This window comes from Neoarius graeffei, chromosome 11 (genome assembly GCF_027579695.1).
Source record: "Neoarius graeffei isolate fNeoGra1 chromosome 11, fNeoGra1.pri, whole genome shotgun sequence".
NCBI classification, from domain to species: Eukaryota; Metazoa; Chordata; class Actinopteri; order Siluriformes; family Ariidae; genus Neoarius; species Neoarius graeffei.
The window spans coordinates 10,499,878-10,524,151 of NC_083579.1; the positions used below are offsets into that span (position 1 = coordinate 10,499,878).

Below are 24,274 nucleotides of genomic sequence, written 5' to 3' on the forward strand. Positions count from 1 at the left end.
GCCATGTTGTTGTAACTTTTTTTGAGAGACCCGCCGCCTACTTCAGCGCAGAATAGTGACGTTTGTGGCTTGTTGATGACGTGTAAGTCGGATGAATGCGACCTGGCAGTTCAGACTGAAGTCGCATATGAAAAGAGCGGATAGGAATCGGAATTAGGACCACATATCCAAACGGCCTGGGTCGGATTTGAAAAAATCGGATCTGTGTCGTTCATATTGTCAATAAAAGATCGGATACAGGTCACATATGAGTGAAAAGATCGGATTTGAGTCACTTCAGCCTGCAGTGTGAACGTAGCCAAAGAGTTTTCGTGGAGTGGGCGTGGGCAAATATACTTGCTTTATGCAAATGTATGTGGCCAAGTCAGGAAGGATAAGGCCGGACACAGCAAAAATAATTTTTGTGGGTATTTTATTCCCCCACTGTATAAAAAAAAAAAAAATGGTAATAATAATAAAGCAGTGTTAAATTTTTTTTTTTTTTTAATAATTTTGAGGATTTAGCACAATAGGCCATTTGCAGGAATTGGTCACGTGTCAGTTTTCCCCACAGCAACAAGCCCGTGGTGGGTAAGCTAACTTGACATTCCTTGACAACCATAAGAGTTTGACTGGTGATGCGAAGCAATCCATTTCCATGGATTAAAGTTTTCTGTCGTGTGACGGATTTCCGTCAACAACTCTCCCAAGGCCAAATGTGAGGTCGGTGCTGATCCGAGGAGAATTAAAATGACGGGTGGTTGGGTAGAGATTGGGTTATAACACTGTGTTGCAACACCATCGACTATCAGCAGGGTTTATTTAACTTTTTTTTGTTTTTGAGCCATGCTTTGTGTCGTTCATTTCCTATGTTTGATCATGTTTAAACGTTCGCTGTCTACGGTGCGGCATTAAAAAAAACATGCGCTGTCAAAATTGGCAAAATACATTCCCATGTGCTTGGTGTGCTTGTGTCTGACCATTTCTGTTTTGTATTAAATTAAATCTTAGTTCAAACCTGGACATATAGCAGAGATGCCTACTAGTACGGATTGGCCGTATTTTGTACGGGAAAGTTACGTAAATACGATGTTACGGCAAACAGTGTTATTCTGTACGGAATTATTATAAAGTCTTAAATTCCAGTGAGTTGTTTTTAAATGTCCAAGCGACTTTTTCAATCCATGCGTGATTCACGGCTATTTATTTTTACGACAACCGCACATGCTGTGTGTGACATGCGCAAATTCCGCACATTTGTTCGCGCTATTTTCGATACGGTAGAATGGCCGTGCATTACACCCAGTCAAAAGGGCAATGGATACGCGCACTGCAAACTGTGTAGAACTGACATTAACATCACTCATGGTGGTCGCGATGACTGCACGCGGCATGTCAACGCCAAAAAACGTATGGAGTATGCTGAAATGGCGAGTCAGGTGGAAAGTAAATCTGGGGGTATCCAGCAGTTTTTTACGAAATCTGTGGATGAAAAGACACGGAACGTGACCCGTGCTGAAGCGGTGATGGTTGACCTGTGCTTGGAGTTGAACTTGCCAATTAGTGCCATGAAATGTGAGTTAAACTTATTCAGTTTCTTTTTACATGTCTGATTTTTATTCACTGAAATATCAAACACTGGCTGTACTTCTTTAATTCAAAGTCTTTTCAGTGTTGCAAGTACAAATGTACATGTAGTATGATCAAAAACAGAATTTTATGATTAGTGTTGTTGGGATTGTGGCAAAAAATTGATCATTCCACTGTTTTAAATACAATTATAAATGTCATTTTATTCAATGTCTCTTCTGAAGCATTATGCTGAAGTATTTATATATTGGGACATTAAGATAACAATGTCGGACTCTCTTTGGCATGAAATAAGACATTTTTTTTTTTTTTTAATTTTATTAGACTCTGTTAACAGGTAGAACATTTTGCCAGGCAATATAATATAATACTTTTGAGGAGTTACATTCAATACCAATGATTGGTAGTCAACCGTAATGTCTGCAAACAGGGAACACTATTGTATTTAGAAAAATGTGAGAAATTGTATGCTCTAGAAATTTGTTGAGTGGAAATTCAGTTGAGATGGCTGCTCGCGTTTTGTTTATTCAATTCACACAAAACAGTTCTTTTTAATAATTTAAATGTTAAACATATTGGTATATACACCTCTTTATAATAGAAATGTGCATAAATTAATGTTACTGAAAGTCATTCCAAAATACTGAAAAATGTTTTAAAGAATACTGAAATTCAAAATTTGGTGTAGGCATCTCTGATATAGAAATACAGCATGTTTAAAAAAAAAAAAGAAAAAATAAATCCCGGAAAGCCCGTTCCTCTGCTTCAGCCAGACTTGAAGACCCGACGGTGCAATGCTTGCAGACTGTCAGAAGTAATTAGACCTAAATTTATAGCTAACAAGTCAGCAGACGCCCCAACAATTATTTTCGTTAGGCCAATGTGTAAGGTAAGTTAGAACCGTGCCTTATAGCCTACGTTATATCACAATTTAAAGGACGCTTGAGGAGTTGGAGGCTGCGAGCGCAATGATGTTCCGACATGCGCTAAACTTTATTCCCTGAAAATCATACACCAGCGTTCAATGCCCCAAACAGTCAAAATGTCTAGAAGACTACGGTTCGTGTGGTTTGCCACAAAAAAATAATATACGGAAGCAATGGAAAGAAAGTGCTGTCACGCCATCAACTGGAAGCCAGCCACAAGGCCAATGTAAGGGGTCTTCAGCACACCTCTTCTTTACCAGGAGCAAGTCTCACCTCAACGGAGGTCAGTCCATCTATGGCTGATCGTGTCTGTGCTTTTATCTCAAAAATGAACAATGGTGAAGAATCACTCAATAAATTGAATATATTAATCCATTAATTAATTGATAAAGTTATCAGTTCTAAGTTAACCATTCTCAGAATTTCATCGAAATCCACCCATAACCCCCCCTGTAAATTTTCAGTCTTTTTTTTTTTTTTGCTTTAATCCATGCATTTCTATAATGGCTGTTTTTACCTTTTCTACTTTTTTTTTTTTTTTTTTTTTTTTGACCCGACTTTGCGTGTGTACTCGGAAAAAGTTTGTGGTTTTAACTTCTGTCGTAAGTTAAAGCGAATCATTGGCTGTAAAAGTTTTTTTTATCTGCTTCTTATTAGCTAAAAACACATTGACAGATATATCTGTATTTATTTTCAAGAATCTTCACGCATTAAGCGAATAATAAAGGTAGAAAAGAAATGTTATAAACATACCTGAGCAATCCGCCATTTCGCAAGTGAATTTCTTTCGCCGGCGACCAACTTGAGTCCAAAAAACACTCTCTTACGGCCAATGATTCGCTTTAACTTACGACAGAAGTTAAAACCACAAACTTTTTCCAAGTACACATGAAAATTCGGATCAAAGACAGTAGAAAAGGTAAAAACAGCCATTATAGAAATGGATTGCTTCACATCGCCAGTCAAACTCTTGTGGTTGTCAAGGAATGTCGAGTTAGCTTGCCCACCACGGGCTTGTTGCTATGGGGAAAATTGACACGTGACCAATTCCTGCAAATGGCCTATTCAGTGTGAACAAAACAAACAGTAAAATATTTTCCTCTAGTTCTGTCCTTAACTTCCAACCTCAAACTATGCGATAAAATAAACAAACTCTGTGACATGGACTCTGGGCAGCAGTAGTGGCTCTCTGTAACCCTCTGGGGACTGAGGGTCTTTTCTGGCTCTAATGATTCTGGCATGCTTGAATGTCAATTTCAACAAATTTAAGTAGTATTTTCAAAATCCTGGGACTTTGTATTCAGCACAAGTTTGTCACCACACACACACACACACACACAAACTGCTTTTTACAGCATGTTTCTTTGTTTGTTTTTTTTTAAGTACAATCATGACACTACATAGATATTTTTGTAGCTGAACTTGTACTGAATACAAAAAACACTGCTTACACTTGTTGAAACTGAGAACAAAATCGGAGCATGCCGAAATCATTAGAGCACCAGAAATACCCCTTTCCACCAAATCAGTTCCAGGGCTGGTTCGGGGCTGGTGCTGGTTCACAACTCGTTCAACTTGCCAGCTGAGAACCAGTTTGCTCTTCCATAGCTCGTTGTGCTAAGGGAAGCCACGCCATTACGTCGTTGTATACGTCAGTTACGTCACTACGTTTGCATAAACCTTGGCGCGAATATTGAAGCAAAAACAACACAGAAGAAGCAGCAACAACAATAATAATAATAATAATGGATGACTTCGCGTTTGTACAGCTGCTGCTTCTCGTCGCTTAAAAATGGCGATCTTTCGCGGTCTTGTTGTTGTCGTTGGTCTTAACAACTCCACCCCCTGCTGACGTAAGCGGTTCTTTCCTCTGGCCCAGCAGAGAGTTGGTGCTAGTCTGGAACCGGTTTTTCTGGCCCCAGAGCCAGTTCTTTGTCAGTGGAAACAGAAAACCCGGTTCCAAACTAAGCACTGGCCCCGAACCAGCCCTGGAACTGCTTTGGTGGAAAAGGGGCAAAAAAGACGAAGAAGAAAAGAAAGCGAACGAGTGGTGGTGCACATATATTTTATTTACTCAAGAAGCACGCAAAGATTATGCACTACAGCACACACGCATCAACTGATATGCTCATGAGAAGTCGAAATATTTACACTTACTCGAGATGATCTTCGGCTGGATCGAGTCGAAGATCAAAATGGCACCGCTCATCATTCACAGTTCTCAAGGTTGAATTGAACCGCTGCCCTGAAGCGCCTCCTGAGCATCAAATCCACGTGCCATCTCAAGTTTTACCTCCAAACATGTAGCCTAAACTATGTCTGACAGATTTGATCCTGTTTACGGTGAGCGTTCCCACCACGAAAGAGAAACCAATCTAAATCGAACGCGTCAAAATGATCAGCATTCCGTTACCATACGAATAGTGTGTTTTTGTTTTTTGTTTTTTTCAGGGCTTTGAAGCAGAATTTTTTTCCCTGTTGGTTCGTTCCGAACAGAAACGGAATTTTAACGTTTCCGGTTTTGGGTTCCACCATTAAATAGACGTTCCCGAACCGGTTAGAACAAAAAAATTTCGTTCCCGGAACGGTTAATTACGTTCCCTGTCAGCTGTTTAACAAATGGCTATAAAATTATGTCTCTGTCTCATCCAGCTTAAGCCAAATGTAGGCTAATTCTATTACAACCTTCATTAAATAAGACAAGAAATAATTCAAAACAATTATTATTTCAAATGTTGGCGATTTGGATTCTCAGTATGTCTTCCCATCTACACAAACAGAAAAAGTGCCAAAAATGAAAGAGAATTCGTTTAGTGTGTTACCAAAGGCTAGTCAGGCCCTATGCATTGATAGGCTAACAGAGGTTAACGTCACTTAATGTTCGCGAGCCTCTCATTAACGTGGACAAATATATTGATATCGTGTTTGAAATTGACGTTTTTGAATAACGATAGACTGCAATATTTACCTCTTATTTAAGATGTGGAGACGTGATAGTAGTCCACCCTCCCGCTCTCTCCATTCAGTCAGCAAACGTCACACAGGAAGTGAACCCCAGCGGGTCATAGAAACTTGCGCAGGAGAAGAATGACTTTTTTATTTGTAGGCTACGGAAACTTTGAGGAACGAAATAAAAACCGGTATTAACCGGTTACCATTATTTTTAATAAGCGTTTCTGTTCCGGAACATAAATAATAACGTTTCTGGTTTCGTTTCTGTTCCATGTGAAATAGAAAAAGTTTTCGTTTTCGTTCCTTGAACTGGTTCAAAGCCCTGGGTTTTTTTTTTTTATGAATGTGTAAGTGCGTGCTCAGCGCTCCGACTCTGGTGTGACTGAGTAAGGTGACAAGTTTTGTTTCTTCTAATTTAGGTTATTTTAAAAATATATATATAACGTATGTTTGTCTATGTTTTTATCATGCTTGTATGATAATTCGAAAATATTAATCTAAATACATGACCTGCTCATTCTAAACCTGCAGAACTTCACCAGAGAAGCTCTCAACCCCAGAGGGTTAAAAAGCTAAGAGCGTCTCACTCGACCATGAAACATGAAGCAACTGGAATGTGTTCTGTTAAAACGTGTACGCTGTCTGGCTGAAAATGTTCAGACACCTGAGCATCATGTTCATATGTGCAACATTTGAATAAACTACCAACACCCCAGACATGGAATTAGTTTGTCCAGATGCCTGGGATACTTATTTTATTATTTTGACTTTTTTTTTTTCCCCCCTCATATACGGTATGCATGATTTATTTTTCCCCCTTCTCCCTTAGCAAAGCTACCACAAAAGCTTTTCCAACTACAATTAAAAAGCTGGTGTTATTCAGTTTCTACCCCGAGTGGATCTGAACATCAGTCTCATACATTTCTACACTTTTTTTTTCCTTTTTCGCCCACAGCTGAGGATGAGTCAGTGATGTTCATGGCTTGTTTTTGGGCCTGGTTCTACTGGAAATTGAAATCTCCGTACAAAAGGGGCAAGTGCTCCGAGTTCGGAGTGAGTCAGACTACACTCGAGCAGAGCAGATGACACGTGTTGTGGGGGAGGTGTGGGTGTTTGGGAAAGGGTGGGTAATTGGAGAGTCCACTTGGCCTGCGGGTGCGTATGACGGAGGATTAGTTACTGACGCTCTGCATGATGGATGAGTAACCGAAGGCCTGATGCACGACACACTCCACACATCTCCTTTACCGTCCATTTTCTTTAATGTCAAAGGAGAGCCACGTCGTCTCAATTCCTCTGGAAGCCTGCAGCTACTTTAAACAACTATCAGCCTCTGTAAACATTTAGCTACTCTGAGGGCGAGTTGCGCAAGTCTCATGTGTGATCTTTATTAGTCTTCCCACAATTCCTTCAGTGAAGAGTAATCCTAAACCGATTCCTCATATAGCCCAGCCCAGTGGCACATCTCGAACAGTCCAGCGTTCACCGAAACAACACGGCTTTGTAAAGGATCGGCTGTACCCAACAGAATGCTGGGTGTTTGAGTGGGAACGGTGAGTCATTGTGACCACCATATGTGGCTTGGCATGAAGTGACGCACTGTCTGGATCACAACCAGACCTTCTGTCCAAATCGCAGAAGTGCTTTAAAGGAAAAATCCACCCTGGAAGATTTGAATATTAAGATTTATTTTGTAAAGGAAGAAATGCACCATGTCAGCATTTCTACCTCCAGCTTCTTTCATTGACATGTTGGTCTGTTTAGACTTAACGGTTTCCTACATCACCCACAATGCCGTTCGATTTCCTGTCGATGGTGATGTTTCATCTCTACCTAAAGAGGGCGATGCAGAACAACTTTAGTCCTTCGATCTGTCCAGCTCTCTGACTTCTTCCTCATCTATGGACGATTTGATAAAAACCTTATTTGGAAATCTCACACTGACAGTGTGGCTAGATCACTAAGTAAAGGTATCTGTTTGCTAAGAAGGATAAAGGAATTTTTACCTTTGAATTGGCACCTAATCTATTATTCAGCATTCATGCAACCACACATCGATTATTGTATTACCGTTTGGGGAATGTCGAGTCACGTGATCCGGATTCATAAACTGCAGAATACTGCATTTAAGAATAACTTACGACAAACCAAAGTTGGCATCATCTACCCCACTCTTGAAAGCCACTGGCCTCCTTCCAATTCGACAAAGGGCATCCTTCAGAACTTATGGCCTACAAAGCCCTTCACAACAAATGGCCCTTTTCCACTACCCTTTTTCAGCTCACTTCAGCCCGACACGGCTCGCGTTTCGACTATCTAAGAACAGCACGACTCGGCTCGCTTCAGCCCTGCTCAGCCCCCAGAACTCGCACGGTTTTGGAGTAGGGCTGAAGCGAGCCAAACAGAGCTGAGTGAGGCTGGGGGCCTGAGCAGACACTCCCCTGTGCACTGATTGGTGAGGAGGAGTGTCCACACACGCCCCGCGAGCACGCTGGGATCTGTAAACACCGTAAACCCGGAAGAAGGAGAATTACGAGAATTATGAAGCCTTATGCGCCTCGCCTCATCTATACGCTCTTGCCAGTATCTGTTGGCGTTGTCGGTGACAACGAGCCACAGCACCAAGACCAGCAACACTAACGACTCCATGTCCTCCATGTTTATTGTTTACTATCCGGGTCGTGAGACTACCGCTTAAAAGCTCACTGATGTCACTGCTTGCGCCGCCTAACGACATCACCTGACGTCCACCCACTTTCGCTAACTCCACCCGATGTGTCCACCCACTTCCAGCCAGCACGGTTCAGTGCGGTTGTAGTCGAAATGCAACTCCAACAGCCCGACTCAGCACGGCACGGCTCAGCCCAACTCAGCCGCGTTGGTAGTGGAAAAGCGGCAAAAGTTCCTCAGTACCTGTGTGACATGTTTCACCTCAAGTCAAGTTACCAAGAGAACAAGTACTGTACACAACAACTTGTGGGTTCCAAACGCAAAGTTAAATGTGAGAAGATGAGCACTGTGCTATAATGGCACGATGGTCTACAACCGCTTACCAGCTGAATTGAGGATGAATACTGTTTTCAATTTAAGTATTTTTGAGGCAGTTATAATTGTTGGTATTATATACGGTTGGACTTGAAAGTTTGTGAATCCTTTAGAATTTTCTATATTTCTGCATAAATATAACCTAAAACATCAGATTTTCACACAAGTCCTAAAAGTAGATAAAGAGAACCCAGGTAAATAAACGAGACAAAAATATTATACTTGGTCATTTTATTTATTGAGGAAAATGATCCAATATTACATATCTGTGAGTGGCAAAAGTATGTGAACCTCTAGGATTAGCAGTTAATTTGAAGATGAAATTAGAGTCAGGTGTTTTCAATCACTGGGATGACAATCAGGTGTGAGTGGGCACCCTGTTTTATTTAAAGAACAGCGATCTATCAAAGTCTGATCTTCACAACACGTTTGTGGAAGTGTATCATGGCACGAGCAAAGGAGATTTCTGAGGACCTCAGAAAAAGTGTTGTGTTGTTGATGCTCATCAGGCTGGAAAAGGTTACAAAACCATCTCTAAAGATTTGGGCTACATCCACACAACAACGGCAACGAGTGTTTATTTTTTTATTTTTTATTTTTTTTAAATATCGCATCCACATGGGCAACGGATCAGTTACATTTCAGGTCCATATGGTAACGGAACGCTTGCTGAAAACGATGCAATACACATGCCACACCTCTAGGTGCACTGTAAGACGGTCCCATCAGAGACACCAGAACAATAGAAGTAGACGCATGCGCATAAACCCCTTCTGTAGCTTTAGCCACATAAAGTTTTGATTATTAATCAGTATTGTAAAACGAAAGACGCGGAAAGAGGAATGAATGGGGGTAGATGGAAGCCGGTACGCCAACATTCTGATATCCTCCAGAATTCTTTAATGGTCCCGAATAAATTGAATGCTACACGTTGATGGATTACTTTCTTCTATGCCCTTTTTGAGGAATGTGTTGTCGGACTTGAACCAACATCTGAAGAGGTGAGATCGCTCCTTTTTTTTTTTTCCCTATTTTTGCTGGCGGGATTGGTTTTGTTTTTGGAAAGCGCACGGGCGGTGCGTGGTTTTGGTTACTGCTTCTGCAGTGTTTGGACTAGTTATAGGATTTGTTGAAAACTCGCATCGAGTTCGTTACACTTCTACCCAGTGTGAAGCACTGACAGTCATGTGGTTGTAACGTCATCGTAAACAAATCCGTTCTTCTCATCCAGATGACTTCGCAACGGGGCCGTTGCCAGATTTTTCCACTCTGGGACCCGTTCTCAAAAGATTTTGTTTTGGGTGCCCCAAAACGCTGGTGCCGTGTGGATGCCAGGCCGAAACGATAAACAATTTTATCAGATTCACCTGAATCCGTTGCCGTGTGGACAGGGCCTTGGACTCCACCAACCCACAGTCAGACAGATTGTGTACAAATGGAGGAAATTCAAGACCATTGTTACCCTCCCCAGGAGTGGTCAACCAACAGAGATCACTCCAAGAGCACGGCGTGTAATAGTCTGCGAGGTCACAAAGGACCTCAGGGTAACTTCTAAGCAACTGAAGGCCTCTCTCACATTGGCTAATGTTCATGAGTCCACCATCAGGACAACACTGAACAACAATGGTGTGTATGGCAGGGTTGCAAGGAGAAAGCCACTGCTCTCCAAAAAGAACATTGCTGCTTGTCTGCGGTTTGCTAAAGATGACGTGGACAAGTCAGAAGGCTATTGGAAAAATGTTTTGTGGACGTATGAGACCAAAATAGAACTTTTTGGTTTAAATGAGAAGCGTTCTGTTTGGAGAAAGGAAAACACTGCATTCCAGCACAAGAACCTTATCCCATCTGTGAAACATGGTGGTGGTAGTATCATGGTTTCGGCCCGTTTTGCTGCATCTGGGCCAGGACGGCTTGCCATCATTGATGGAACAATGAATTCTGAATTATAGCAGCGAATTCTAAAGGAAAATGTCAGGACATCTGTCCATGAACTGAATCTCAAGAGAAGGTGGGCCATGCAGCAAGACAACGGCCCTAAGCACACAAGTCGTTCTACCAAAGAATGGTTAAAGAAGAATAAAGTTAATGTTTTGGAATGGCCAAGTCAAAGTCCTGACCTTAATCCAATGGAAATGTTGTGGAAGGACCTGAAGCGAGCAGTTCATGTGAGGAAACCCACCAACATCCCAGAGTTGAAGCTGTTCTGCACGGAGGAACGGGCTAAAGTTCCTCCAAGCCGGTGTGCAGGACTGATCAACAGTTACCGCAAACGTTTAGTTGCAGTTATTGCTGCACAAGGGGGTCACACCAGATACTGAAAGCAAAGGTTCACATACTTTTGCCACTCACAGATTTGTAATACTGGATCATTTTCCTCAATAAATAAATGACCAACTATAATATTTTTGTCTCATTTGTTTAACTGGGTTCTCTTTATCTACTTTTAGGACTTGTGTGAAAATCTGATGATGTTTTAGGTCATATTTATGCAGAAATATAGAAAATTTTAAGGGGTTCACAAACTTTCAAGCACCACTGTATGTACATTACTGTTTTTGTATTCTTGAGTTATTTTTATTTTGTATATTTATCATCAGATGGCCCAATGTAAGATTAGCGGTGCTAAATTGGCTCCAGGCAGCACGGTGGTGTAGTGGTTAGCGCTGTCGCCTCACAGCAAGAAGGTCCAGGTTCGAGCCCCGGGGCCGGCGAGGACCTTTCTGTGTGGAGTGTGCATGTTCTCCCCGTGTCCGCGTGGGTTTCCTCCGGGTGCTCCGGTTTCCCCCACAGTCCAAAGGCATGCAGGTTAGGTTAACTGGTGACTCTAAATTGACCGTAGGTGTGAATGTGAGTGTGAATGGGTGTCTATGTGTCAGCCCTGTGATGACCTGGCGACTTGTCCAGGGTGTACCCCGCCTTTCGCCCGTAGTCAGCTGGGATAGGATCCAGCTTGCCTGCGACCCTGTAAGAGGATAAAGCGGCTAGAGATGATATGAAAAATTGGCTCCATCTTTAAATAAAGTTTATTATTAATCTATACCCTTGACTCAAACAGATTGGCTTCCGAAGGGTCATGCTGATAGCACCGTCAGCATGCTGCTCATCTTGTAGATCATCACCTAGTCTCGCTGAATATATACCATTATGCAAGTTCTTCATATAGCAGCATTGCATCCTGGGACTTTGAATCCAGTTTTTGCATCAGTGTCTATGCTGGATTTATGTTGAGCGTTGCTGGAAAATGGTGAGTGTATTTTAAAAAAAAAAAAAAAGCTCTTGCTGTTTTATTTTCAGGAGTGAATACCAAAACCTGAAGGTTGTCCCTTATGGAGGAATTCTTTCCTCCCCTCCTATTGAGCACCATTGTAACTGCGCTACAATAGCAATGTCCTCTGTGATATCAAAAGGGCACACAAGTACTACCTTCTTGTAAACCAGGAGTGCAGGCACTAGGACCATGTGGAAAGAGTACCTGCTCAAAAACAGGAGAGTGCAGGCACTGGGACCATGCAGAAACATCCCCTGCTCAAGCTGTGGCTCTCCTGTCTGCTTCGCTGTCCTCTCATGTGCTCAACAATGTCCAAGTCCCCCAAGCAGCAAAAGACGGAGGACAAACAACTCTCCTCCTCCTCCCCACCCAAAAAGAAAAAGTGAGTGGTGTCTTCAGACACGCTCTGTATTAAGTTAGCTAACGTTATGTTACGAATATTCATTGTGAGATCATGTTGGAATATATCACTTTGTCAACATCAAGTTAGCTAGCTGTAGAAAATGCCTTTTTTTTTTTTTTTTAAAACCTTATTTCAAACGAGCACAGTCCATCTACTACTGTACTGCTTCACTCAACACACAAATGAAAACAGTGATGGGCAGTGGAGAGGTGAGTGAAACGCGTTACAGGAAGAAATAAGCTCTCCGACTTTCTAATTAGAATTTTAAATTAATTCGACCTAATAAATGGTTCATATGCCATTTAAAATCTCAGTCGTTCCAGTATAACACTTTTCATGAAAGTCTTTTTATTTGGAAATTTCCTTTGTTTGTAATTTAGCAGGAACAGCTGCCCCAGGCGATAGGCAGGGAGCAGGAACATTTTATATAGAAAGTGGAGAGGTGAGTGAATTACAGAATCAAGCAGTAAGGTACGAGAGGCTGTGGTACAGATGGGCGACAGATTAAAACCAAAGTGTCTTAGGCTACATCCACACGACAACGGCAACGAGACTTTTTTTTTTTTTTTTTTAAATATCCCGTCCACATGGGCAACGGATCAGTAAAATTTCAGGTTCATATGGCAACGCAACGCTTGCTGAAAACGATGCAATACACATGTCACACCTCTACGTGCGCTGTAAGACGGTCCCATCGGAGACACCAGAACAATAGAAGTAGTACATGCATGCGCATAAACCCCTTCTGTAGCATCAGCCACATAAAGTTTTGATTATTAATCAGTAGCGTAAAACGAAAGACGCGGAAAGAGGAATGAACGGGGGTAGATGGAAGCCGGTACGCCAACATTCTGATATCCTCCAGAATTCTTTAATGGTCCGGAATAAATTGAATGCTACACGTTGATGGATTACTTTCTTCTACGCCCTTTTTGAGGAATGTATTGTCGGACTTAAACCAACATCTGAAGAGGTGAGATCGCTCTTTTTTTTTTTTTTTTTTTTCCTCCATTATTTTTGCTGGCGGGATTGTTTTTGTTTTTGGAAAGCGCACAGGCGGTGCGCGGTTTGGTACTGCTTCTGCAGTGTTTGAACTAAAGACTCTGCCCTAAGGGCTTCTCTCTCTCTCTCTCTCACTTTGCACCATTACACAATATTCACAGTGAAAATATTTTGTAAGCGCGTTTCCTGAACCAAGTTATAGGATTTGTTGACAACTCGCATCGAGTTCGTTACACTTCTACCCGGCGTGAAGCACTCAGTCATGTGGTTGTGACGTCATCGTAAACAAATCCGTTCTACTCATCCAGACGACTTCACAACAGCGCCGTTGCCAGATTTTTCCACTCTGGGACCCGTTCTCAAGAGATTTCGTTTTGGGGCACCCAAAAGGCCGGTGCCGTGTGGACGCCAGGCCGAAACGATAAACAATTTTATCAGATTCACCTGAATCCATTGCCGTGTGGACAGGGCCTTAGTAGCGAGGCCACCATGAGTCTCCAGAGTCTCCAGTCTTCAGTGCTCCTTGCCAAGTCTATGGGATGAATTTTCTTCCAAGATATTTCCTCATTTATATACCTTTTTTATTTAATGAGGTAATTTTAATTATCAAGATTTGTTTTGCTAGAGAGACCAGAGTACAACAGGTAGACCTTGGGTAGGGGTATCTGGAAAAACTTGATCCTTTTTGGGGATTTATGCCTGTATACAACACAACCCCCAACCCTCCCCCGGATGGATGGATGGATGGATGACATGACGGGACTGATGAACAGGAAGGGAGGGACGGACAGACGGACGAATAAGCTGGATGAATGGATCTGCACAAAGGGAGAATCTTTTGTCTTTTTGTCACGACCCAGGGTGTGTAGAAGGAAAGCACAAATCATCTGACCAGCCAATCAGGACAGGATGTGTCAATCATGTTCCTGTTGGTACAGAACACTCCTCCTCCTCCTACACTTATATTTGTAGGTTCTGGTCTATGATTCGGAGGTGTGGCTGTAATTAAAGCGAATGCTGAGACAAGGGGTGCATTTGATGTGACCTTTTGATAAAATTGCTGACTAGCTTTCAAAACAATAATAATCTGGGACACGGATACAGCACTGCAAACCAAAGCTGGGGGGGGTCAGTGTTGGAGATTGAGCTCCTTGTCTGTCTGCATTTTCGCTGTCAAACAGTTGTTCAGGTAGGAACAATTTTCACTGGGTTTTCTCTTCGTCTCTCTGTAGCTCCAGCATGAGAAAGCAGAGTTGGAGCAGCACTTGGAGCAGGAGCAAGAGTTTCAAGTCAACAAGCTCATGAAGAAGATCAAGAAGCTGGAGAACGACACCATCACCAAGCAGCTGACCTTAGAGCAGGTAACGCTGGGGGAGGTGTTTACGCTACGACTGAAGCAACAAGTAAATAATTATAAAAGATGCTAGTATAGGCAAAAAGCAACAATGTCGTGTGAAGCTGCCCAAGTACAAGCAGAGTTACTGCCCTAAAGTTGATTAAGTTCCTTTTTATCTGTTTATAGTTAGAGTTAATGCTGGGGATTGTACATAAAACAAAAATGTTAGAGAAACTGTAAAGCAAAAAAAAAAAAACACCTCTCTCCTGAAAACCGTCTTGTCTGACAAAGTGCCGACACTGGAGACTCCTTCCATAAACGTTAAATGTCTCCTTACAAAAAACTTCAACGTGTATATTATTACTGTTAAACCTTTAGCACTGACGTTTTCACAGAATGTAGAAACCGTGTGAAATTTAACTTCACATTTCTACTTGAGAGCTTTCTAGAGTATGTGGATTTGAAGCAGTCTTGTCATTTAAACTCTCACATTGCTAATCGTGTGTGTGTGTGTGTGTGTAGCTGCGTCGTGAGAAGATCGACCTGGAGAACACACTGGAGCAGGAGCAGGAGGCGCTGGTCAACCGGCTTTGGAAGCGCATGGACAAGCTGGAGGCTGAGAAAAGGTCTGGATCCAAGGTGTAAGGTGGTGAAAGTTGTGTCTGTTCGTGGTGCGTCGGATTTTCAAGACTTCGCGTCTTTTTAAGAAATGGATCCATTTCAGTCCTTCACCAATCTTTTCATTGTATCTGTAACTACACCCCTGGCACCAGCCCAAATCTCACTGAGACCAGGAGCAGATAAGTTACAATTGGTCAGTCACTTGTATGAGGGGCGGAGTTTTAGTGAACAGGTCGGTGTGCCAGCTGTGGTGAATTGTGGGTATTGGTCGTTGTGTGTGTGGAGTGTCTGAGAGATGGACCTCTGCTGTGTTTGTCAGGATCCTGCAGGAGAAGCTGGACCAGCCGGTGTCGGCCCCGCCCTCTCCGCGGGATATTTCCATGGAGATCGACTCCCCTGAGAACATGATGCGGCACATCCGCTTCCTGAAGAGCGAAGTGGAGAGGCTGAAGCGCAGCCTGCGCACCACCGAGCTGCAGCGTGAGTAACACACACACACACAGCCTACGATCCGACTCTCACTGTAATGCACTTCAGGGTTTTTGGTTTGTACTGAAGGCTGTTACTTGCTTAAAATCAAATATAGGACAGCGGAAGGAAGACAAAGACGAGGGATCACGGGGGTCGTAACCAAAAACACAATACCGAAACTTATACACATGGATTAAAGTTTTCTGTCGTGTGACGGATTTCCGTCAACAACTCTCCCAAGGCCAAATGTGAGGTCGGTGCTGATCCGAGGAGAATTAAAATGACGGGTGGTTGGGTAGAGATTGGGTTATAACACTGATGTGTTGCAACACCATCAACTATCAGCAGGGTTTATTTAACTTTTGTTTTTGAGCCATGCTTTGTGTCGTTCATTTCCTATGTTTGATCGTGTTTAAACGTTCGCTGTCTACGGTGCGGCGTTAAAAAAACACGCGCTGTCAAAATTGGCAAAATACATTCCCATGTGCTTGGCGTGCTTGTGTCTGACCATTTCTGTTTTGTATTAAATTAAATTAAATCTTAGTTCAAACCTGGACATATAGAAATAGAGCATGTTAGAAAAAATAAACCCCGGAAAGCCCGCTCCTCTGCTTCATCCAGACTTGAAGACCCGACGGTGCAATGCTTGCAGACTGTCAGAAGTAATTAGACCTAAATTTATAGCTAATAAATCAGCAGACGCCCCAACAATTATTATTTTCGCTAGGCCAATGTGTAAGGTATGTTAGAACCGTGCCTTATAGCCTACGTTATATCACAATTTAAAGGGCTGATGACACGAACATGACTCTATGCAATTTCTTAAATAAACTATACAACATGGCAAACATGTTAGATTTCTGTTATAATTACGTGAAAAGAAGCTGTTGTTACGCGAATATCCAACTTTTAATTGCACAGCGCAAGAAAACTGGGTCCGTGGCTCGCGGCCATGCTGTGACGTCAGCGGAAGAACACGCTGCGGTTCTACTCAATGGAAATAGCGCATGAAAACGCCGGTGAACTCTCTAGTGCTAGCTCTTCCTCTTCTGGGAGTCTAGAATTGTGTTGATCTCTTCCGAATAGAATCTATGATAGCCTACCCTCTTTACCCTTTGCCTCTCGTTGCTAGGTGGCAGTTACATGAAAGCCGCAAGCTTCCACAAGGAAATACATGACTGATATCACACCGACTTTATGATTACGTTTATGATTATCATGTAGAATCTATAGCTCTACGTACCTTTATCTTATGTCGTTTCACAACACATGTTCTGACAGGAGGACTGTCTTTGGATCCGGCATAGCTACTAGTAGACCCCCTCCGGAATACTGTAGGCACTGCTGATGGTAGTAACACACGTCTGTGCTGAACTGAACACCCAAGAGATTCTTTTAAGCTGGGAAGGGTGTCAAAACAATCCAAATCGAAGTGTTCAGAGCACAGGACGGATGTTGGTGAGGGCTCCCACTTGTCACGAGTGCGCCTGACTTGCTTCACCCACTTCGCATGCAGCTCGGGATCTCTGGGAAACTTGAATAAACTTACCCCATCCTTGTGGATATATTAGTGCTGTCAAAGTTAACGCGATAATAATGCGTTAACGTGATCTCAATTTCACGCGATTTTAAAAAAATAGTGCCGTTAACGCAAATTCTAATTTGGCCCTGCGAGTCACCCGTAGTTCCTGCTGAGGCTTGTCGCGCGCTGCGTTTAACTGTACCAACAGGTTTACCGTCCAAACGAGATCACATGGGATTACCTTTCACAGGTGAGACTGGAAAAATACTTTTCAATACTGTTCCTTCAGTCTTCAGTTTCCCAGCTCATCTCCACCGGGGAGGTGTAGTTATAAGCAGTGAGAATTAGAGAATACAGTGCCACACTATGATGAACGTTTTTATTTTTATCTGTTTTTTTTCTTCTTTTATGGCAAATACTTCTCTTCAAAAGAAACTAATGAAGAGTAAAATAAAACATTTTTTTTATTTTCACAGTGATATGCACTTTATTTTTCATCCCTTGGTTTTCTCAGCTAATATGGAAGTTATGGATGTCAGTGGCTGTGACAAGACGTGTTATGCGCTGCAATAAAAAAAAAAAAACATTGGCACAAAGCAAGCCCATCCACTTTTTTATGCTGATAAGAGAATTACAATGGTTTTTCATGTGACAAAAATGTGCGATTAAATTGCGATTAATCGCGAGTTAACTATGACAGTCGCGACATTAATCGCGATTAAATATTTTAATCTCTTGACAGCACTTATATATAAAAAATACTAATAATGACAAACTGAACACCTGTCGCATCAACAACAAACTGGTAAGTTAGGAGGAAGGTTCTTTCGCTGACGTCATATAGCTCCTCCTCCTCCTCTTTCGTCTCCTGGGTGCTGCAGCCGTGTCAAATTTGCCCAGATAGCCACGTTTTTTATCATAACTTGTAAAATAGGCGCCTTCGTGAATTAATATATGGATCATCGGGAATTACTTTTTATGTTATAAAGCATCGTCAAAGATATCAAAAACGTGTCATCAGCACTTTAAAGGACGTTGGAGGCTGCGAGCGCAATGATGTTCCGACATGCGCTAAACTTTGTTCCCTGAAAATCATCCACCAGCGTTCAATGCCCCAAACAGTCAAAATGTCTAGAAGACTACGGTTAAATAATAATCATAGCCTACTAAGTTAAATTACGTCAAAACATCTGTTTCTGGCCTATGAAATGATGGAGGAAAATGAGAACGAACGCAGCCAACTTCACGCGATCTTTTAGGTAACTTAACACTCGTGTTGGCCACAATATTTCTCTTAATAAAATCTTGAATTGTTTTTGAAGTCGTATTCAACACACAGTAAGGTCAAATTTTAATTTTAATTTAAGCGAAGATCCAAACTTTTTTTCTATATCGACGTCGAGCATAGAGGAGCATGTCATTCTGCTTTCAGTTTCGGCAGCATGGATGCGCTTTACATGAAAGAAGGCGCTGATGTGTCTGCCATCGATAAAGGTGTAAAAAACAAGTGGAGGTGGGCTTGGCTGTACGAAATAGGTGAAAACGGAAAGCCATTTAGTTCATGGTGCAAAAAACTAAACATTCCAGGCGCTTGCATTTGTGTGGTTTGCCACAAAAAATAATATACGTAAGCAATGGAAAGAGAGTGCAATAAATTGAATTTATTAATCCATTAATTAATTGATAAGTTATCAGTTCTAAGTTAACCATTCTCTGAATTTCATCGAAATCCACCCATACCCCCCCCCCCCCCCCCGTAAATTTTCAGTCAAATAAATTTTTTTTTTGCTTTAATCCATATATATATTATTTATTTATTTTAGTTCATGTATTATGATGAGTCCCTCGGTGTGCCTGCACACGCAGTACTGTACTCTTCCATGCTTCTGTCCTCTGCACCGTCCAAAAGTCTCTTCTTGAACTCGGTTTCACTAACGAGCCCCGCTTTCTCAGGAAGTAATTAGCATGTCGGTCACTCTTTCCATCTTTCTGTCCTTCAGCCATCCTTCCTTTACTCTTTCCTTTACTCAGTCTTTCTCCTTTCATTCCTTTCCATCTTCGTTCCTTTCCTTCACCCCTTCTTTCTTCCATCCTTCATGCTTTCCATCCGTCTTTCCTTTTGTACTTCTTTCTTTCTTTCTCCCTTCACTTTTTATGCCTTGCGCCACTCCTTCTTTCCTTCCTTACGTCAGTCATTTCTTCCTTACCTCTGTCCGTCCTTCCTTCCTTTTGTCAATCATTTCTTCCTTACGTTCCTCCTTTCTTCTCTTATGCTTCTACCTTTTTTTTATATCCTGAATTTTTCACTCTACTTCACATTTTCCTTAAATTCTGTCACTCTGTCCCTCCAATACATGGTGCTGGCTGAAGTGATATATTAGCACTCAGCCTTATGGTTTCTTTTCTACTGAAATAAACAGCGGAATGTAATATTTTAAACATGTTTCCCATCTTAACTTGTCTTCCTGACGACTTTAACCTCTATGTTGGGATCCTCTTGTTCGGATTGGGTAAATGTTCACAGCAAACAAGTACTTCATATTTAAAGAAAGATTGCTAAGCTGTTCCAAAATGAAACACACACATGCGTGTTTATATGTTGCTTGTTTTTTGGTGTGTTTTCAGCATCCTTATAGACCCCTTCACATGTTTGTAAACAAACCGACCGTTGCCAGGATGCGCGCGCAGCCTGGACCCAGAAACAATGGCGCTGCCCATAGACCGGCATTATGAGCTGTCAGATTATGCAAAACAATTGTTGTTACAAGATCGAGAATGCTACATAAATAAGTTAACTCTAACAAGTGGACATCGCCTACCGGATCCGCATTTAATTACAGAGTGGACGGACGATGTTAGTAAGTTCCCTGGTATACAATGGCCAGATATATACTCGTACCTTATTGACCAGACTTCAGTGTACACCCACGAAAAACTTCGTGCCTACAAGTCTTTAGACGCATATGATTATGTGCGGGCATGTACAACTTGATTAACAATGGGACATTCATATTCATTTTGTTTTAATCAAATTATGCCAGTGATGTGATGGCAATGTGGCTTTAGCTACAACAGCAAATACCAACACTGAACAGCAATTTGCAGGAGGGAATGGCATGAAAGGAATGATAGTGTAAAGAGTGCAGCTAAGAGAAATCAGAGCTGCGTAAAAAGCGAGAGGCAGAGAGCAGAAATGAAACTGAACGGGGCGGGAGCTAGGGTAGAGCAGTCAACGCAAGTTGGCATTTAGAGCGAGGGCACACAATTTTACCTTTCCATCCTTGCTTTAAAATTGTGATTTTCGGCATACACAAATAACGATGGTACAAAATCTGGACTGCTTGAGTCAAGCGAGACCTCTCCTACAAACACAATTGCATGCAAAGCTAAGTTAACATGCTAACAATATTCATTACATTGTGTAACTATGACCCAGCTAATCAGACAAACGTTACCAAAGTATTTTGCTACATCAATAAACGAAGACTAGAAAGAATAAAAAAGAAAGATTTAATAAATAGCCTGATCTTACCTGTGATGAAGTGAGCGCTGCAAACCCGCGCATTTTTGATGGTGCTTTCATCCCAGTCTACACGTTTGATGGCTTGTAGCCATAGACGTCGGCGATGGTTTTTTTTTTTTTTTTTTTTTTTTTTTTTAGAATGGGTGAGATCCTGCTGGAATTCTGAATATTTTAACCCCATCACTGCTACGATTCTGACACCCGAAAACACAACAACTAGGCATTTCTGAGTCTTTTTTGGGTCCAGGCTGCACGCGCAATTTCCGCTTACGTATGAATGACGTTTACTGCGAAGGGGTCTATGGACCCTTTTCAGTCACGTGACCTTCGTAAACGCGACCGCCATTTTGGACATGTAGTGGACTTCGGCTCAAATCAGTTTGAATGCAAGGAAGGCGACAAACATAAAAGAAAAAGGAGCGAGATGCAGAAAACTGTATTTACTAGTTTACTGTAATTATGATCTGGCAGCTATTTACACCGGATCCAGTGTAAATAGCTGCCGGAGCCAACGTCCGAGGTTCCGGAGCGCGCGCGCCGTCTCCGGCCGGAGCCGCGAGCGAGCGCGCTCCGGAACCTCGGACGTTGGCTCCGGCAACTATTTACACTGGATCCGGTGTAAATAGCTGCCAGATCATAATTACAGTAAACTAGAATGGAATGTTAACAGCAATGTAATGCCTTTTCTGGCTAATTTTATTCGTCTTACCTCCAACAAAGTGGTCACTACACAAGCGTTGGTATGCCGCTATCCATCTTCTCCGTCGGTCAGCATCTACCGGGATCCGATAAAATGATAACCCTTGCCTTGTTTGTTGATGGTTACTACATCCAGGTGCACAACAATATAGTGGCATGATGGAAGTCTTGCTGAAAACAAACACTTTCTTTGCTGCCGTTCCTCAATGTTGGCTGTGGTAAACTACTGGTAGTACACGTCCAAAATGGCGGCCGCGTTTGTCGTAACGTCACGTGAAAAGGGTCCATAGTTTTCACTGGATGCCCAGTGAAAATGTGTTGTGACTGTGTTGAGCCAGTAGAGGGCGCTCCCTTCATTTTCATAAATGGCTTTGGAAATTTAAAACAATCTTATTGCTTTGCTTTCACAAAGGGAAAAAAAAAACATGTTGGCTAGTTTCATAGCTAATAAAAACACTAAAATATTCAAATACAGAGAAGTATGAAAGTCTAAATTTGGTGGAAATATAATGGAAGTTCAAGAGCAAGCTTTTTTTTTTGAAAATTTCCTTCTCCACTGTGTGTGTTAGACACGGAGAAACGAGCGCAGTACATCGAGGAGGAGCGACAGATGCGGGAGGAAAACATGCGCCTGCAGAGGAAGCTGCAGCGGGAGATGGAGAGGAGAGAAGCTCTGTGCAGGCAGCTGAGCGAGAGTGAGAGCAGTTTGGAGATGGACGATGAGAGGTATTTCCAGATGAACTCTGACACAGCTGAGAAAAATGTAGAAATACGGTGTCATCATCAACTTTAACCTTTAGAACCTGACTGATGTAAATGGTGTCCGAATTCGTCACTGCATAGACATGAAACACATCACAAAGAAGAGCAGAACAGGAGCTTTGTAATGATGCGAGTCACATTTGTACATGCTGAAATAATCGCGTTATGAAGACGGCTCAAACTTCTGCGAAGTAATTTGGTCAAAGTTGTTTTTGATATTTGTTGTCTCTTGGTGTGTGTCTCGGCCTTGTAGGTATTTTAACGAGATGTCTGCTCAGGGACTGAGAGCTCGTACCGTGTCCAGTCCCACCCCCTACACTCCCTCCCCATCCTCCAGCCGCCCCATCTCACCAGGTACGTCACCATGACAACACCTGTCATCTTCACAGCACGTGCATTGTGTTTATACTTGGGTCAGTCTTACTCTATCTATCTTTTCAATCAGAAGTCCCGTTCTGAAGGTTAAAAATGTTTTTAATAGTTCGGTAGTTCCAAACGGCTTTAAGGACGTGTGTGTACAAGTGATATTTTACCCTCCGTTGTGTTGCAGGTTTGTCGTACGCCAGTCACACTGTGGGCTTCACACCTCCAGCCACGCTGAGCCGAGCCCCACACACACACTACACTCCCCCAGGACTGCACGTCCACCCTGGACCCTCCCACGGCGTTCAGGTACACAAAATACTTTAAATTAGATACTCAGCGTTGAGGTATTTTATGAGCTTTTTAAAGTCTCCGAGGTGGATTTCCTTTTTCCTTCCTCTTCCATCTTTTAGCACCTTTTTATTTAATAGGTCCTGGAATAGAAGGTAGCTGTAGGACTAAGTGGTTGCTAAGAAACTGCTTTGGTGAGGTGGTGTTTGGGCTTTGTAAATCGATGTGTTCTCGATGAAAAATTCCTCCTGCACAGACGAGTGTGATGGTGAAGCCAGCTTCTGGCCACCATGCTGACTTATTCACACACGGATCCATTTGTAACACTCTGGCAGCCTGTACACACTTGCGCACTCTGTACATTGAAATTGACATTTCTGTGAGTCGCTTTGTCCAAGGCAGGGGTTTTCAAAGTGTGGGAGAGTCCGCCCCCCCCTCAGAGAGCAAATAAACAACAGCGCCCCCCCTTTACAATTTTTGTCGTTGCTATACTTAATGTTCCATTCGTATTTGGTTGTTGTACACTATTTTTTTCTTTTGCACATTTTAAACATCTGTGCTTTTTTTTTTTTTTTTTTAACATCTTGTTTTACACATTTTAAACATCTCATAGCATCGTTAGCTAGCACCTCTTGGCAGACAACACACTGTGGCAGTGGAGCATCTTCAGATCCAGTCCATGAAAATCCAAACTTTAAATAATCGTGGTCATACTTCCTTCTTTTTTTGCTTGGCCCAGACTCTGTCTCCTCACTCACTGTAGCTTTAGGTACTAAAAATCGATCCATTTTGTCTCTGGCAAAGGCTAGCTGAAGTTCGCTAAATGTCCGCAATAGTAACTTATTCTGGTTTATTTTTCCTCACGTTGTGCCCCCCCCGAAGAACTCTGGCGCCCCCTAGGGGAGGCACGCCCCACACTTTGAAAAGCCCTGGTCTAAGGGCTTCTGTGAAACGCTGTAAAACCAAGACGTTTAAACTGGACAGTATATTCCAGGTCTAAAAATACAGAAATCCATGCAGGTTATATGACACTTACTTCAGTTTCCCAATATAAGGTCCTGAGCGAACTCTGGGTGACCGATCATTTACTGTCGCGGCACCCAAACTATGAACAGCTGGCCTGCGTTGATCCAAAACGCCACAAATGTAGATGCTTTTAAATGCGTCCTGAAAATTCATCTATTAAGGGAGGCATGTCACTGCTAGTAGAGTAATTTTATTTTAATGTTTATCTTATGGCAGTAGCTTTTTATTTATATACGCACTCTCTCTAATTATGTATATATGCATGTGTGTTATTTGCCAGCTGGGAGGTCCGTATCGTGAAATACCGTGACCGAGGTCTTGAAAGTTCTGGGCCGAGGTCAGTATTCAAGGCCAAGGTCACGGTATTTCACCATACGGACCGACCTTAAGCTGGTAAATAATACGTTTATTTTTTTCTTTACCGAATTCTAACAGAAAACGAGAGCGCCCGAAAGGGAAAACCGAGCCGAGCCGCCATTTTGAATCCTCATTCAC

The 24,274-nt window shown here is 42.3% G+C and overlaps 1 protein-coding gene across 1 annotated transcript in view; it reads left to right on the forward strand.

Annotated features, from left to right (window-relative positions):
* Positions 1 to 24,274, forward strand: part of ccdc6a (coiled-coil domain containing 6a) — a 48,610-nt gene that overhangs the window by 18,671 nt on the left and 5,665 nt on the right. Inside the window, exons 3-8 of the mRNA XM_060933390.1 lie at positions 14,398 to 14,526; positions 15,024 to 15,127; positions 15,442 to 15,602; positions 21,907 to 22,063; positions 22,353 to 22,453; positions 22,650 to 22,771. Of these exons, the coding sequence (XP_060789373.1) occupies positions 14,398 to 14,526; positions 15,024 to 15,127; positions 15,442 to 15,602; positions 21,907 to 22,063; positions 22,353 to 22,453; positions 22,650 to 22,771 (774 nt within the window). The remainder of the gene's footprint in view (positions 1 to 14,397; positions 14,527 to 15,023; positions 15,128 to 15,441; positions 15,603 to 21,906; positions 22,064 to 22,352; positions 22,454 to 22,649; positions 22,772 to 24,274) is intronic.